This window comes from Amblyomma maculatum, chromosome 9 (assembly GCF_055883805.1).
Source record: "Amblyomma maculatum isolate TAMU_Amacu chromosome 9, ASM5588380v1, whole genome shotgun sequence".
Classification (NCBI taxonomy): Eukaryota; Metazoa; Arthropoda; class Arachnida; order Ixodida; family Ixodidae; genus Amblyomma; species Amblyomma maculatum.
The window spans coordinates 121,568,896-121,585,925 of record NC_139352.1 but is presented as its reverse complement, the minus strand read 5'-3'; the positions used below and the strand labels follow the sequence as shown (position 1 = coordinate 121,585,925).

The 17,030-nt window shown below is 46.0% G+C and overlaps 1 protein-coding gene across 2 annotated transcripts in view; it reads left to right on the top strand.

Moving 5' to 3' along the window:
- The first annotated feature begins 3,218 nt into the window (after positions 1-3,218).
- LOC146180273 (uncharacterized) overlaps positions 3,219-17,030 on the top strand; it is a 58,941-nt gene continuing 45,129 nt past the window's right edge. Inside the window, exons 1-4 of one of the 2 annotated variants that reach the window (XM_084579485.1) lie at positions 3,219-3,588; positions 4,401-4,562; positions 15,891-16,063; positions 16,387-16,548. In XM_084579485.1, coding sequence (XP_084435611.1) covers positions 3,419-3,588; positions 4,401-4,562; positions 15,891-16,063; positions 16,387-16,548 — 667 coding nt within the window. In that variant the 5' untranslated portion in view covers positions 3,219-3,418. The remainder of the gene's footprint in view (positions 3,589-4,400; positions 4,563-15,890; positions 16,064-16,386; positions 16,549-17,030) is intronic. The other variant, XM_084579486.1, reaches the window with a different exon arrangement.

Sequence of the window (17,030 nt, the reverse complement as noted above, 5' to 3'; positions counted from 1 at the left end):
CTGTTTTTCCGCGCACTGAACCGTCACCACTTATTTCGACGCATCGAGTAGAAAATAAAAACTACGGTAGAACTGCCGAGCGCCGAAAAAGCACGTGCACGCGAGGCCCGACGCCTTAGGGTACATCTCCATATACAGCTCGTCCTGTCCTGGGGAAGACGTGATTTCTTTTTTCCTCTTTCTTTTTTAAGAGCCTTTCTATTGACCAACGGAGCCCAGCTCTCGGCTGTCGCTTCTGGGGGGTCTAGCATGCCGTTTCCACATACACTGCCACCGAGGGGAAAAGCCAGTGCTGCTCATTGCACACTGGCTTAGTTTAGTTTATTTATCTCCTTACTTTCAAAGTGCCATATTGTTCGGGTTCCGAATTCCTACTTCAAAGGGAAAAAAAAAAAACGTAGAGCCGCCAGCAGAAGCGCTCGCGCGCCGACGATGCGCTGCGCCCAAAGCGCCGGCGGCCTTCTACCAGACGGCATGAATGGGTAGCGGCTTTCTTCGCTTTGGTTTTGGTTTATTTTTCAACACGCACACATGGTACATGTGTCTGTTATGTACGCGTGTGACACGAGGCAGGAAATGACCGACAAAAGTTTTCTTCTCATAAGGTTTCTGCCGAGAAGAGTAGACTTCGCGTTCACTCCGCCGCATCTCTTCGACGAGCAGACATACCACATATGGGTGCGCCGGCGGGAGGTGGCGCTACTTGTTCCGGAGCAGTGGCGCCTCCATACCAGCGCACTAGGCCCATAAGTTCAGCTTCGAGGAGAGAAGGGGAGTTGGGGGAGGTGGCAAGGGGAGAGATGAAGGAGAGGAAGGGTGGAAGAACGGGCTAGTTGGTAATTCATCCATATACAATGAAGGAGAGGACCGGGAGGCGACTCTATGTGTCCAACTGCCCACCTGTGATTTTCCCGCTGGGGTACGCCATCAACAACGCCTTTTTTTTTTTTTCTCTTTGAGGTAGGAATTCGGAACCCGCGCAATTTGGTACTTTGTAATTAAGGAGACAAATAATACAAAAAATAAGCCAGTGTGCCATGCGCACCCTTGGCTTTTCCTCTAGATCGGTGGCAGTGTATGTAGACGGCATATGCTAGACCCCCCGGAAGCGAGAGCCGAGTACAGCTGGGCACCATCGGTCAATGAAATCGCTCTCAAGAAAAGAAAAAAGCAAGCTTCTTCGCAGGACGGGACGAGCCCAGGTTGCATCAGGAGATGTGCCCTAAGGCGCCGGGCCATCGTGCACGTGCTTTTTCGCCGCTTGGCAGTTCTGCCGTAGTTTTTGTTTTCTAGTCTCGGTGCGTCGAAACGAGTGGTGACAATTGTGACAGTGCAGTGCGCGGAAAAACGGGCATAGCTGAGCAAGCTCTGCAGCGCGTGCTGTTCTGGGGATTTCGGGCGATCCTAGAATGTTGAGGCTTAATTTAAGAATAGCTGCTTGGTGTACGATCGGAAACTGTACGAAACCAGGACGTGTATAGAGTACGCGAAAAAACTTCACAGTGCAGCTAGAGGGACCCTCGGATATCTTCGGAAAATGCGCTATGAAAAGCGCCTTCTACGACGTCAGCTTGGAGGTGAGTTTTATTCAGCCCTTTCGGCGTCTCTTCACCACATATGTAATTCTTTTTTTTTTTTTTTATGTAGTTGTTGGCAAACCCACGCAATATCACGGATGCCAGTTGCATCTGCAAGGAGGCCGGATGCCACTGTTAACGATGAGTCGCATCGCTCTCGTATATTTCGAAGGAAACCGAAAACACTTGATTTTCAGTTGCTTCCCGGCGGTTTTTTTATATAGAACTTGTATGGCACCCATAGACACAGCAGTAAATCGAGCTGTAAGTTTTAAAGGACGTTTTCTCTTTGCGTGGAGCCACGAACGCGTGGCAAGAGCGCGCACTCTTGCAATATGTGCTTCGCTCTCGATGTCGTGCGCCCTCAGGCTAAGAGCGCCAAGAACAGCTGAAAACTATCACTAGGAAGTCGTTAAAAAAAAAAAAAAAAAAAAAAACATATCCCGCTGGACAGGACGGCTACGCGTTCTCTACAACACACAGGCCGTGTGCGAAGACGTGCCGAGCACTGGTTCCTAGCATGCACGCATAGTACAACTCTTAGGGCTTCAGCTGGGTCCAGAACTAAAAAAAAAAAAAAAAAAAAAGAGGAAGAATTACCCCGTTTTTTTTTTTTTTTTTTTGCGTGCCGTGTTCTCGATACAAACAAGCGATCGGTCGTGTGTGCTCCACGGCTGCGGATCCAGACAGCCGCCTTTTTCGACGGCGCCGTACATATACGGCCAAAGCTGCAGCGCACCAGGCCCATACAGCTAGTTTGATAGTCCGGATCTCTAGCCGATCGAGGAAGGCCTGGCCCCGATCTATCCCGCCCTCATTTTCCTTTAAAATATACTGCTAGAAACTCAATGAGACGCTTGCTAGCTTTGACTACAGCGTTTTCAAGTCAGTTGAAGATATTTGCGAAGGTTATTTCTTCTCGTCAGCAGCTTGTGACATTAGTCTTTTCGCCGCGCAACCACGCGCTGTCTCTCGCAACCTCCCGATAACTTAATTATCTCTTCATTTCTCCGACCACAAAGTTTCCTTCATGACAGTCAAGAACTGTTAGTGGAGTGTTTCTTGAAGGAATATGTGTTAAAATAAAATAGTTGTCTGTAATTGTACTTGTATTTTTTGCTCGAAATCTTTGCCTCAATCTATCAACAAAGATGAAACAACTGATGAGCTGCGTTCAAATTTCGCATTAGGAAGTAACGTAATCGTCGGCATATTTTTTTTTTTTTATGGCTCTTGATCAAAAGGGCTGTCTTTTTGTAGCGCTTTCACACGCCTGTCTGGCCGCTGAGAAAGCCACGTTCTTTTCTCATGTAGCTGTTGCGGTAACCCACGACATATGAAGAGAGAGAGGCGAATATGAGCCCATGAAGTGCATTTGTAGTGACCGTGAAGACCTTGGTGTTCCCAATCATGGAGCTTTTTTTTTTTTTTTTTTTCTTCCATGTTTCCAATGATCGTCCAGCGGACTTCTTCAGTTGTTCCGGACATTTTTGCGATCTGTCGTTTGCTCGATCCTTCAAACCGCCTAAAACATATTTCAAAAAAGCCGCTTTCTGAATGAAAAAAAAAAAAAAAATTGTACACGTCACGTGGTTTTAACGTCACAAACGTTTTCGCTAATCCGCCAGTCGCACGGATTGGGCAAGGTCGATGAGTGGCATGGAGGTCTGTCGCGGTAGTGGCGTGTCGTCGACCCTCTGCCGTCTCGATCGTGTGGTAAACAATATATGCTGTCGCGTGTTGTGCCGCCGTGAAGGGCGCTTTTAAATATCACTGGCGCGCCTTCTTGCTGCTGTCGTCCGAGCCAAAGTAGAGTGAAAAGCACGACGTGAGACCCAGGTATGGCCCCTCCGCTTGTGGAATATCCGGACCTCTCGTCTTTCCCGCCGTCGTACAGCGAGGCCACCCGGCAGCACGCATCTCTGGGCGGAGCACTGACATTCGTGGACTTTCTGCCGTACTGCATCGATCCGGGTGGTTTCACCAGCTCGCCAAAGTTCGAGCCCTTCGGGTAAAATTTCCTTTCCATTCGAGCCATGTCAATGTTGTTTCTCAACGCGCCCAGCGAAATAGAAGCGACGGATCGAACTACAGGGAGAGCGCGATTTATCCCAAGTTATCCCTCGGCAACAGGTGCGATTCCGTTCCGGTACGTTTAGTTGTTTCAGTTCGTGCACTGTGTATTAGTGCGCCACCTCAGCCAATTCTTCATTGACCTAGCTGTTATTGAACGTGATCGACCTTGGATGTTGCGTTGATGGTTTACTGCCGCCACTTATAGTGCCGTTGGATGTGAACTCTGTGGACCTTTGCGTGCTACGTGCAGGAGGGCTACGCGCGCACACGCACGCGCACACGCACGCACACACGCACACATACACACACAGAGGAGATACGACTGCATCCACATTGCGCACGTTTACTCTTGATGTCGTGTGCTGTCTTGTCGCTCGGGACTGAAAAAAGTGATCTAACACATTTGAAATGTTGAGAACCATCATGCATGGTGACATTTGCTAAATAATTAACTATACATGTCAACTTAAAAACTGAGCTGGCTCGTTGGCGGCCTTCTGTTTCTAAAGGAAAAATTAGGAAGTTGGCTAGACATTCTGTTAGGATAAAAATTTCAATTTGAGTTGTCTTTTAATGGCACGTAGCATAAAAATGTCTGCCAATTGCCACACAAAATTTTAACCTACACAAACTGTCCAGAGTATCTTTCATTGAGTTTGCAAGAAAAGTCTGTAATAAATAATTTGAGAAACAGGGTATCATATTCCAGCATGCGGTATTGTATTGTATATCGGCCTGTACACGCAGGGTCCTTGTGCAGCGTGCCAATGACTGGTTGAAGGAGAACTACACGTGGGAAGTGAAGACATGTGAGAGCGTTGAGTTCAAGGCATCTAAGTCGATCAACATAGAGCGCATGACCTACTACGAGTATGGCGAGTACAGCACTTGCTACATGCGGGGTCTCAGGTATGCATTGCTTTTTCCACCTATCTTTGGGCCTTACTTGGACTGAAACGAGACATATAAAAGAAAACCTATTTTCAGATTCTTGTGCATACTGTTTTGATGCCAGAACTATTCAAGAATGCATTCAGAAAGTTTAATCCAGATCTGTTTGCTAGCAGACAAGAAATTTGCATTTATTTGAGTACAAAGTGGAAGTTTCTAATGAGAGGATAAAATAACGTCACAGCCTCGTGCATTGAGTGTTGTTAATAGCATAGCATAAAATATTATTGAAATGTATTGTTCTGTTTTCACGAAATAGTTTTCTCGAGTAAGCATGTAGTCGAGCATTATGGTATCGCAGTGCTGGCAGACGAGGACAGAAGGACGAGAGAGACACACGCAACTGCGCTGAACTTTCAACTTTACATTGGACATGCTTTGATCTGTGCTTTATATTTGACAGAAGGGCATCGATGCGCAAGTGCACCTACAAGGCCGATATGACGATCTCAGTAGCCACGTTTTTTTTTTTTTCTCACGAAAAAACATGAAGAAAAGTCAAAGGCCGGCCCACAAAACCAACGCTACGCAGAAAACGCTAACGGGGCTATAAACAAGGCATAGAAGCAAGTAAAAACACAAGGCAAGATGACAAGTGAAAAATGGCAAGAAAGAGCGAACAATTAACAAGGCAAAATTCATGAAAACGTGAAGACGCATGAAAAATAAAGTAGGCTAACAAATAACATAGCAAAAAACTTCATAATAAAGCTAAAGATAAAAGCAGGTAAAAGAAATTCATAAATGAGGCAACGATTAATGACCAAAAAAAGAAAAGAGCTAAAATCAGGGGACAGGAGGACATAAGTGAGGCAAAAATTGACAAATGAGGTAAAAATAACAGCCGAAAATTCAATGAGAGCTAAAATCAGGTGAAAGGATGATGTGAGACGATAATTAACATGCCAAAACAAATGAGAGATGTAAGAAAAAGGTCTTTTACATGGCTTGGGATGCAGAGCAATCAAACGACCTGGACAAGAAAGCGATCTCTTTTTTTTTAGGAGGGCTGCTTTCAGATTGTTAATGATGGCAGCTTCAATTATTTCCCGCGTCAGCTGGTTCTTGTTTTTGCCAAGATTCTGGTGTTCGCAAAGTTTGGAGGGGTGGCTTTTGCAGGGTGAGCAGTCTCGACAGTTGATGGCCAAGTTGCTAGTTTTTTTGTCTTTTACATTCAAGTTATGCTCCTGTAATCTTTTGTTTACACAACGACCTGCTTGCCCAATAAATTCTTTGCCGCAGAAAAGAGGAATAGAATGCATGTAGTCACTTTAAATCTCAGTCTCCATATCTCCTGGTACGTGGCCTGATAATCCTGGCTGCCAGTTTTCAATGGGGGCAAAAAACAAGGTGACCATGTACTGTGTGGTGTCTGTGCATGTTAACAAACCTCAGATTGGCAAAATGTCCAGTGCCCTCTGCTACAACATCCCTCATAGCCAGAGTTGCTTTGGGACGTTATATCTTATATACCGAACTGAGCATAGAGTAATTATATTTGGTAGAGACGGTTCCAGTAGAACCCTAACTGCACCTTATGAGTTTTATAGAAACTGGTCCAGCAGTTTAGAAGCTTATTTTTCTATATATCTACCCCATTAATACAAAGTTCTCTAGCTTAGCATTTATTGAGGTAATGCAGTTTGAATGATATAGGTGCAAAAACTAACAAGAAATACTTCACAGCTACTGAGTTCAGACTTGTCGTTAGTTCGAAGAAAGGAAAAACTGCGCTGCAAAAGACAACGACGAAGGGAAGGAGCAAGCACAACACGACAGGTGCAGTGGTGTTGTCCTTGCTCCTTCCCCTTCGTCATCTTGCAACAGTTTTTCCTTTCTTCAAGCATGAAGCGACTAGCCCGCAAGGACATTCTTTTTCTTAGTGTTGTAGTAAGCAACTCAGATGATGAGGATGATGGTTAAAATGCTTGTACTCATAGCCACATTATACTACACTATGTAGCTGGTGCTCGTGTAATGGTCACATCTATCAGTGCTGCTAAGGCATCTTCTAAGCACAAGTAGTTTTAAAAGGCAAGTGTTCCTTGAACAGAGAAGGACTTGATGACCATGCTCTGCCAATATGTGGAAAACCTCTAGATTATCACTTTCTTGCTGGATCTTCATGGCATAGACTGCGTAGCAAATTCAACGAGGCTGAAGATAATAGCCGCGTTAGCTTTGGTTGTGAACCAGCACGCCAAATTTATTCAGCGGTTTCATTTATAAAAAAAAATTTGCCGACAATTACGTTATTTATTTATTTGATACCTCAAAGGCCCCTGGTATGGGGCATTACATGAGGGATGGGCATGAGAGTTAAACAACAATGGTCTTAATAGCATTCTTAAAATGGATGGCGTTAGTATGATGCACGGCATCCTGTGATAGATCATTCCAGTCCTGGAATGACGTGACGAAAAAAGGTAGAGAATGAGCGGTAGTTCTTGCGGAGGGGGCGTAGACAGTCTTATGGTGATTAATACGGCTTGAGAGACGATAAGCAGGTGATATGACTGATTCTCCTGAAGAGGAATGATAAAATATGTGAAAGAGGCACAATCGAGAAATTTTCCGTCGGGCGAAATTTGAGCGCAGCTCATCAGCTGTTTCACCTTTTTGATAGATTGAGGCAAAGATTTCAAGAAGAACACATATGTACAATTACAGACTTTTTAAAATTTTTCACACGTATTTCTTCAAGAAACACTTTACTAACAGTTCTTGGCTGTCATGAAAGAAGCTTTGTGTTCGGAGAAATGACGAGAGCAATTAAGTTATCGTGAGGTTGTGCGAGGCAGCGCGTGGGCCCATAGAAACGTTGCGGGACAAACAGATAGCAGCGACTGACTGATGCCGCTGACGTTGCTAGCGAGTGAAGAGAACGTGACTCTGCGTTTTGGCTTGGGATGCACGCACTGTGATCCGCTGATAGTGAGCCGGCGTTTCCGTAACCGGAAAGCACCCTTACTGCTACACAGGAAGAGGGGGCGAGGGGGGTATAAGCAGCGGCGAACGGGGGAGCGCGCGCAGCAATCAGATAACACGCGTGGTTGGCGCCACGCAGGAAGAGGGGGGCTGAGCTGGTTACGAGGTGGACGGCGACGTCGACGCGAAACCCAGGCCGTCGTTGCGAAACCCAGGAATGGGCGCCAGAGAGCTGCGCACTAAAAGAAAAATGCTGTGTCTTCAAACAGCAGTCTACTTTTGAACAGTGATTCCACATTGTACTACCAGCAGGAAAATAAGTTCAAGTAAACCATGTACAGCTATGCACTGCATGCAGAAAATGACCAGTCTGACAAGCACAGTCTTACTAGCTTACTACCTGCCAGCAGAGTAAACCATTACTGACATGAAAGTAATCTGGAAATTAGGAAAACTGGCTTCCATGGTCCAGTACGGTTAGTTTTCCTGCCAAAAATATGTTAGCATAATGGCTGCAGGGCATAATAAATAAGCTGTGTTCTAACCAAAGAAACCAATAGTCGTTGCAACAAAGAAGAGCACCGTATTTGAGGATTGTAATTCATAACTCGTATATTTTAAATGCAGAAGATAAAGAAATATGGGGGACACTCCCATTTAAGGGTATGGTGCACTTCTCATGTCGTTCCTGTCTCTGCTCGCTTAGTTACCTTATGCCACGATTTGCAGCAAGTTGTTAACTTACCAACGCGAGTGCATGGTTCTTCATCATCAATGCTTGATCTTGTCTTTGTGAGCAAAACAATCGGGGATTTTTCAGTATCAATTGAACATGGAATGTCTGATCACAAAATGGTGTTAAAAACATGCACCGCTAAGAAAGTAAAAACAGTACAAGTGAAGGACTTCACACGTGCCAGAGACGAAAGCGTGTTGGATCATCTCGATTTACACCTAAGCAATTTTCACGGAAGCAATGTTGTAGAACTTTGGGACAAGCTCAAAAACATTTGCACTTATTGCATCGAAAATGTTGTTCCAACGAAAAACAAGAAAATAGGAAATGAAAACCCTTGGATTACGCATGAAGTCATTCACTTGAAAAGAAAAATAAAGCGCTTAAGACGACGAAATGCCCCACGAACTACAGTGCAGAACTTACAAGCTACACTGAGCTCGTCAATTGGGCATGCCAAACGGCATTATTTTAGTAACGCCTTGCCACACTTTATTAGCGCGGCTCCAGAAAAAATTTTGGAAATTTCTGAGTAAAATGAACAAGGCAGTGGATCAAATAATAAAAGATGGCATTCTCGTCGTTGAAAAGCAAAGTATCGCCGAACACTTTAATGGATTCTTCCACAGTGTGTTTATTAACTCAGAAGAACTTGCTCTTCCCTTTTCACCTTTATCAAATGTACCTCTTGAATTTGTATCTGCCCAAGGTGTGCTTTCCATGTTCCTTAATCTAAAAACAAAATCTATCCGCGGACCGGATAACATACTGAATGTTTTTCTGTGCCGATACGCAGAAATGCTGTCACACTTTCTGGTAGTCATTTTCTGTGCGTCACTGTCCACTGCAGCCCTTCCTTCTGACTGGCGAACAGCACGTGTAGTGCCAGGGCGTAGGAAGGGAGACCCCACAATGATTACTAACTACTGTCCAATTTCGCTAACATCATCTTGTTGTAAGATGCTTGAACACGTCATAGCCAACTTCATCAGAGATTTTCTGGGGGATAACATTATACTTTCACCTGCGCAGCATGGTTTTCGTAAAGGTTTTTCTACGTTGACACAATTAATAACTGTAATCCATTCCCTTGCTCCAATTGTAGACAAATCCGGCCAGGTGGACGTTATTTTTTTAGATTTCAGGAAAGCTTTTGACCTTGTTTCACACTTTAAGCTTATAGAAAAACTTAAAATGATTAACCTTCCTCCTTTCATTATTAACTGGGTTGCTGTGTACGTCACTGATCGTAGACAGTTTGTTAATATTGATACTTACTACTCCCATGAACTTCCAGTTACTTCCGGCGCCCCTCAGGACAGTGTGCAAGGACCATTTTTGTTTTTAATATATATGCTAATGACATTGTGAACGTAATTACCGAACCCGTTCAAATACGACTGTGCAGACGATTGTGTGCTGTTCAGGGAAGTGTCAAGCGAGGATGGCCAGATAATTCCTAATAATAATCTTCAAAATATTCTTTCCTGGTGTCACTGTTGGGATATGCAATTGAATGCTAAGAAAACAGTGCATATGAAAATAACCAAGAAACTTAATAACCTTTCTTTTTCCTATGCCCTCGGGACAGAACCATTAACCGATGTGAGGGAGTATTGTACACGAAGTACTGTACAACTGATTCCCCGACAGCACTAATGAAACAACATGGAATATTGACACTGGAACTAAGAAGAAAAGTTCAGCGCTTAAAATTCATGTTCCTTCTTAAAAATAACCTTCTTGCTCTAACTCCTGACCCGTACATAACACCACTTATGGCACGCCGAACACGATATCGACACGACGACTCTAACGCCATGCAGCACCAGAACTACTGTTTTTAAATATTTTTTTTTCTCGCACAATAACAGATTGGAACAACTTACCTCTGCCTCTTCTAACCAAAATTGATTCACTTGAAACCTTGAATTGCTGATCTCAAATGTTTTTCTTGTCTGCTTTTTGGTTGCCCAAACTGATTTTTTTACTTGCTGCATGTTTGACAGTTCACTTTTGGATATTTCATTAATTGGCTTACTTCTGTTTGTTTACGTTCATGACTTTCCCTAATGAAGAGCTCGGTTTGCATTTCGTTTAGTCCTTGTTTTGCCCATATCATCATCATCATCATCAGCCTAACTATACCCACTGCAGGGCGAAGGCCTCTCCCATATTTCTCCAATTAACCTGGTTCTGTGCTAGCTGCATCCACTTGACCCCTGCGAACTTCTTAACCTCATCCGCCTACCTAATTTTCTGCCGCCCCCTGCTACGCTTTCCTTCCCTTGGAGTCCAGTTTGTTACCCTATGCGACCGTCGGTTATCCTCTGCGCACTGCATGTCCTGCCCATGCCCATTTCTTCTTCTTAACTTCCACTAGAATGTCAATAACTTAAGTTATTTCTCTGACCCACTCTGCACGCTTCCTATCTCTTAATGTTACCCCTACCATTTTTTATTCCATAGCCCTGTGGGTTGTCCTCAACTTAAGTAGAACCCTCTTGGTTAGCCTCCATGTTTCAGCCCCATAGGTGAGTACAGGTAAGATGCGACTGTTGTATACTTTCCTCTTGAGTCATACCTGTAATCTGCTAGTCATAATCTGCGAGTGCTTGCCAAATGCGCTCCATCCCAATCTTATTCTTCTTGTTATTTCTTTTTCATGGTCCTTGATCTGCGGTTACTACCTGTCCTAAGTAGACATATTCGCCTACTACTTCCAATGCTTCGCTACCTAATGTAAACTGCTGTTCCTTCCCGAGGCTGTTGAACATTACCTTAGTCTTCTGCATATTGCCGCGAAACCTTCAAAACAGTATTTGTTGTTTTTTAACAGCCGCCGGCATACAGGCTTATCACTCTGATTCTGGACCGCGTATCGGTTCCGTAATCTTTGTTTGTTAATGCTCGATGTCGCGAGTCACACCTTTATCAGTTTTGTTGTAGCACAAGATGCACCGAGATCTGTCTCGAAGGTTCCGGCCACTCGGGTGTCTTTCCACAATGTTCCAGCCCGTGCTGGTAGCTGTTTGCGACGTTATCTAGATTGTTCTGTGCAGCCTTTAAATTGAGCGTTGCCGAGTGTGACGGGCATTCTTTGTTCGACGATCGACGAGCACGTTTGTTTCTATCGCCGCCGCCGAGTTGCTTAGTTCTTTTGCGGGCGCAAGTCAGCCCAAATAAAGAGGTTTATTACTGCAATCATCGACCCTTCATTTGTGTCGTCGACCGTAATCCAGCCATCAAACAGCCCCTGGGCGGCACCAGTCGTTTTGGTGAAGAAGAAAGACGGCACCCTTCGCTTTTGCGTTGATTACCGCCGCTTGAATAGCATAACGAAGAAGGATGTCTACCCGCTTCCCCGCATCGACGACACTCTCGACCGGCTCTGCAGTGCAAGGTACTTCTCATCGATGGACCTGAAGAGCGGATATTGGCAAATTGAGGTCGACGAAAGAGATCGCGAGAAGACCGCATTCATCACACCGGACGGCCTTTATGAATTTAAGGTGATGCCATTTGGCCTCTGCTCCGCACCAGCCACGTTTCAACGAGTAATGGACACAGTCTTGGCAAGCTTGAAGTGGCAAATTTGTTTGGTATATTTGGACGACGTTGTTGTCTTCTCGTCAACTTTTGAAGACCACCTCAAACGACTACAGACAGTGTTTGAAGCCATCAAGTCATCGGGACTAACACTAAAAGCAGAGAAGTGTCACTTCGCCTACGAAGAACTCCGGTTCCTAGGTCACATAGTTAGCAAGGACGGTATTCGCCCAGACCCGGAGAAAACAGCTGCAATCGCACAATTCCCACCGCCTGCTGACAAGAAAGCTGTGCGCCGATTCCTTGGGCTGTGCGCTTATTATCGACGATTTGTCAGAAACTTTTCGCGGATCGCCGAACCGTTGACGCAGCTTACAAAGGCTGACGTACCTTTTAAATGGGAAGCGCCGCAAGGAGAAGCCTTCGACGAACTCAAGCGCCGCCTGCAATGCCCTCCTGTACTTAGCCACTTTGATGAAAACGCCGAGACCGAAATTCACACCGACGCGAGCAGTGTGGGCCTAGGAGCCGTTCTCGTCCAGAATAGTGCCGGACAGGAGAAAGTAATCGCCTACGCTAGCAGATCACTCACAAAAGCCGAAGCCAATTACTCGACGACCGAGAAGGAGTGCCTTGCAATCATCTGGGCCACTTCTAAGTTTCGTCCATACCTATACGGCCGACCATTCAAGGTGGTAAGCGACCATCACGCGCTCTGCTGGCTGGCTAATTTGAAAGATCCCTCCAGCCGCCTTGCCAGATGGAGCCTACGACTTCAAGAATTTGACATGACTGTTGTCTATAAGTCGGGCCGAAAGCATTCCGACGCAGACTGCTTATCCCGCGCTCCCGTCGATGCTCCCCCGAAGGACGATGACGACGACGCCTTTTTGGGACCGGTAAGCGCCAGCAGTTTCGCAGAACAACAGCGATCAGACCCTGAGCTGAAAGCGCTAGCCGATTACTTGGAAGGAAAGACCGCTTCCCCTCCTGGTGTGTTCAGGCGAAATTTATCATCCTTCACGTTAAGCAATGGCCTCCTCGTGAAGAAGAACTTCGCACCCAACAAGACCGCGCAGCTTCTCGTAGTGCCCAAAACCCTCCGGCAAGAGATTCTGCAGGCGTTACACGATGAGCCCACAGCAGGCCACCTGGGATTTGCGCGCACGTTGCATCGAATCCAGCAGAAGTACTACTGGCCGCGACTGCCTGCCGAAGTTGCCCACTACGTGAAGACGTGCCGTGAGTGCCAACGACGCAAGACGCCGCCGATCAGACCAGCAGGACTACTAAACCCGATTCCGCCCCCAATCATGCCCTTTCAACAAATTGGGATGGATCTCCTTGGCCCCTTTCCATCTTCGTCTATGGGTAACAAGTGGATCATCGTGGCCACTGACTACCTTACCCGTTACGCCGAAGCAAAAGCACTGCCCAATGGTACCGCGGCAGAAGTCGCCAAATTTTTTGTCGAACAAATCCTCTTGCGACACGGCGCCCCAGAAGTGCTCATCACGGACCGGGGAACGGCGTTTACGGCAGAGTTGACGCAAGCCATCCTGGAATACAGTCACACAAGCCATCGACGAACAACTGCGTACCATCCCCAGACCAATGGCCTTACGGAGCGCCTGAACAAAACGATCGCGGACATGATCGCTATGTACGTCGACGCTGAACACAAGACCTGGGACGCCATCTTGCCGTACGTAATCTTCGCGTATAACACGGCAATCCAGGAGACGACCAGAGCGACCCCGTTCAAGCTTGTGTACGGTAGGGAGCCCACGACGACGCTCGACGCAATGCTACCGCACGTAACCAACGAGGACAACCTCGACGTCGCCGCCTACCTGCAGCGTGCAGAGGAAGCCCGACGACTCGCACGGCTGCGTATTAAAGACCAACAGCGCACCGACAGCCGACGATACAATTTACGACGACGCCACGCAGAGTACAATCCAGGAGACCAAGTGTGGGTTTGGACACCAATTCGCCGTCGCGGATTAAGTGAAAAGTTGTTGCGTCGATACTTTGGGCCATACAAAATCCTTCGCCGCGTCGGACCACTGGACTATGAAGTCATTCCCGACGGAACATCAGCATCACAACGGCGACGCGCACGCCCAGAAATTGTACATGTTGTACGACTGAAGCCATATTACGCGCGTTAAAGAATCTGTGGTGTTTAAACTTTGCAGTGTTTATGTTTAAGTTCCTTTGTTTTGAACATCGAGGCGATGTTTTTTTAAGGGGGGAGTAATGCCGCGAAACCTTCAAAACAGTATTTGTTGTTTTTTAACAGCCGCCGGCATACAGGCTTATCACTCTGATTCTGGACCGCGTATCGGTTCCGTAATCTTTGTTTGTTAATGCTCGATGTCGCGAGTCACACCTTTATCAGTTTTGTTGTAGCACAAGATGCACCGAGATCTGTCTCGAAGGTTCCGGCCACTCGGGTGTCTTTCCACAATGTTCCAGCCCGTGCTGGTAGCTGTTTGCGACGTTATCTAGATTGTTCTGTGCAGCCTTTAAATTGAGCGTTGCCGAGTGTGACGGGCATTCTTTGTTCGACGATCGACGAGCACGTTTGTTTCTATCGCCGCCGCCGAGTTGCTTAGTTCTTTTGCGGGCGCAAGTCAGCCCAAATAAAGAGGTTTATTACTGCAATCATCGACCCTTCATTTGTGTCGTCGACCTCGTCACCACTACGTGACAATATTGATTTTCAAGCCTACCTTTCTACTTTTCCTGTCTAGGTCATCAATCATTATTTGCAGTTCATCCCCCGAGTTGCTTAGCAAGGCAATGTCATCAGCAAATCGCAGATCACTGAGGTATTCTCCATCTACCCTTATCCCTAACTGCTCCCATTCCAAGTCTCTGAATACTTCCTCTAAGCAAGCTGTGAATTGTACTGGGGAGATCGTGCCTCCTTGCCTAACACCTTTCTTTATGGAATTCTATTGTCCAAAGAACAAGTGTTTTGAAATTATTTGCTGTCTTCATTCTGTACACTGATGTTATTTGTGTTCCCCTCCTGCTTGGGCTGTAAAGGCCTGCAGTATTGAATAAATAAATAAATAAAACAATTGTATACACAGAAGAACTACTACACTTCTATGTCCTCTACCAATTGCGGTCTTTCTTCTTCTACCTCCAACACACGTGCTGATATATCATGCATTCTTATGGAGCGCTAAGCTATCCAGCTTCCGGTTGTAGGCATCCAACCAACATATAAAGTCCCACTTGAACCAAGCCGTATGAATGTGCCTGCATTGCATAAGAGTAGTGCGCCTGACTTAGCATCCAAGAGCACTGGAATCGCTACCTTCCCAGCTTACGTGAGGAGCCCTAATTGGGAGCTTCTCCCTCTGATGTCATGTAGTCTCGTCAAGTCGCTCAAACCGTCCGAGGATCGATGCTCAGTGATGTCAGCTGCCAGCACCACACTCGTGATTTTTCTCTCACAATGCTGGTGCCCGGCATTCTGGAGAACGGCGCACTTAACATTATCGCATTATAACAGGGCCTTTTAAACCAGCTAGGGAAGTTGTGTGCGATATTTTTGTGCAAGGATATCTTCATTTATGAGCCACCAGTGGCTTAATGTTTTGCTATGAACGTTAGCCTCTTATACTTATTCAGGTGCTTAGCAATAAGAGCAAAATGGATTTACGACCAGGCAGCCAAAAATTTCTCTTTAGGGAGGAGGAGCTGAGGACAGCTGGGCATGATTTCAACCTTTAAGAAAAGAATTCGGCATTGAATCAGTACATTTAATAGAGTCAGCCAGCATCGGTTTGTATCTTTTCCGTTCCCTCACAATGCACACACCTCATGCTTTTTTCCGGGCATGGCAGTTGTATTTTGGTAGAGGTGAAATATTTCCATAGAAACTGAAGCGGTACCAGTGTACGCTATGTAGCCAAAATTCTCGGTTGTGGTGTCTCTTTCCCGTCTTTTAGTCCCTCACAGATGAGGTTGGGTGGCGACTGAGAAGTGAGACAGTGCCTTTTCTTATTTTTTTTTTCCTTAACCTTGAATGGCTTGTCTTGGCTTTGGCACAGGCTGTGGCTGGTGCCGCGAGTGGAACAAAGCCGACCTGCACAGCAGCTGGGTTATGCCAACCTGATCCCGCAGCAGACAGCCCCTTCAGGAATGTTCAGCAACCCCACGTTTGAGACACTGCAAGAGCTCCTGGAGCGTTATAATAAGCTGCTTACATACCAGCCGGCACCAGGTAGGCACAGACAGCCTGCATATTCAAAGTAGTGTTCAAAAGGAGCAGCACTTGCACACTGAGCCATTATTTCAATTATTGGCCAAAAAAATGGCAGTTCCCCTGATTGTCCTCCTTACCATGCATTTCTGCCTCACTGTGAGGACACGATTGCCAACTGGTTCGGAGCATCATTGTTAGTGCTCCTAGTCTCTAGCATTGCATATCAAAATGGTAAACAGTGGCAATTTCCAGAGCACAGGTGGTTCCGCTTTGTAGACGAATCACGTTGCAGGACATAATATTGTTCACCTACATGGTTCCGCTAATTCCTGCACACAAAGGTCGTGTCCTGGCTGTGGAGACACAAGAAATGAAGGTGCCCAGCTACTCAGACTTCAACCCCGACCGGTCTTACTGGACTGAACATGGCGGCCGCAATCGTCTCTTCCTCTTTGTTATTCGTGTCTTCTACGAGCTTGGCTCTCTGGGGCGGGAGGAAATTGGTGAGTAGATTGCTGGCTTTGAGATGACCAGTTGAACTTGTTCTTTAAAGCTGTTCACTTGTGGCACAACCAAATGCATGCTGCTGTCGCTCAGGCGCTTTTGATTGTGATTGAGGTAATCAGGATCGAGTTGCCGCATGGCCAGTTCAATTACGAATGAGCCTGATCAGAGTCCAGTCCCTCAAGCACACTTGAATGCCGCTGCCCCTGTGCTCAGAAAACAAAATAAATTTAAATGTTGAGAAGGGCATGCTATGAAAGCTGCAAAATTTTAAAGTAGTTTTTATTTTATTGCACTGAAGCCTGATTTCCAAAACAGCAATGGACTGTAAGCAAACGTAGCACCTTTTTGCAAGAGCGGCAGGCATGCACTTGCAATAGAACTTGCTGTACAGCTATGGAACTTTATTCCTTACAAACCATTTGTGTACCACCGTTTATGCGGGCATACATTTGCTGGGATTGAGTGTTTGCACACATTA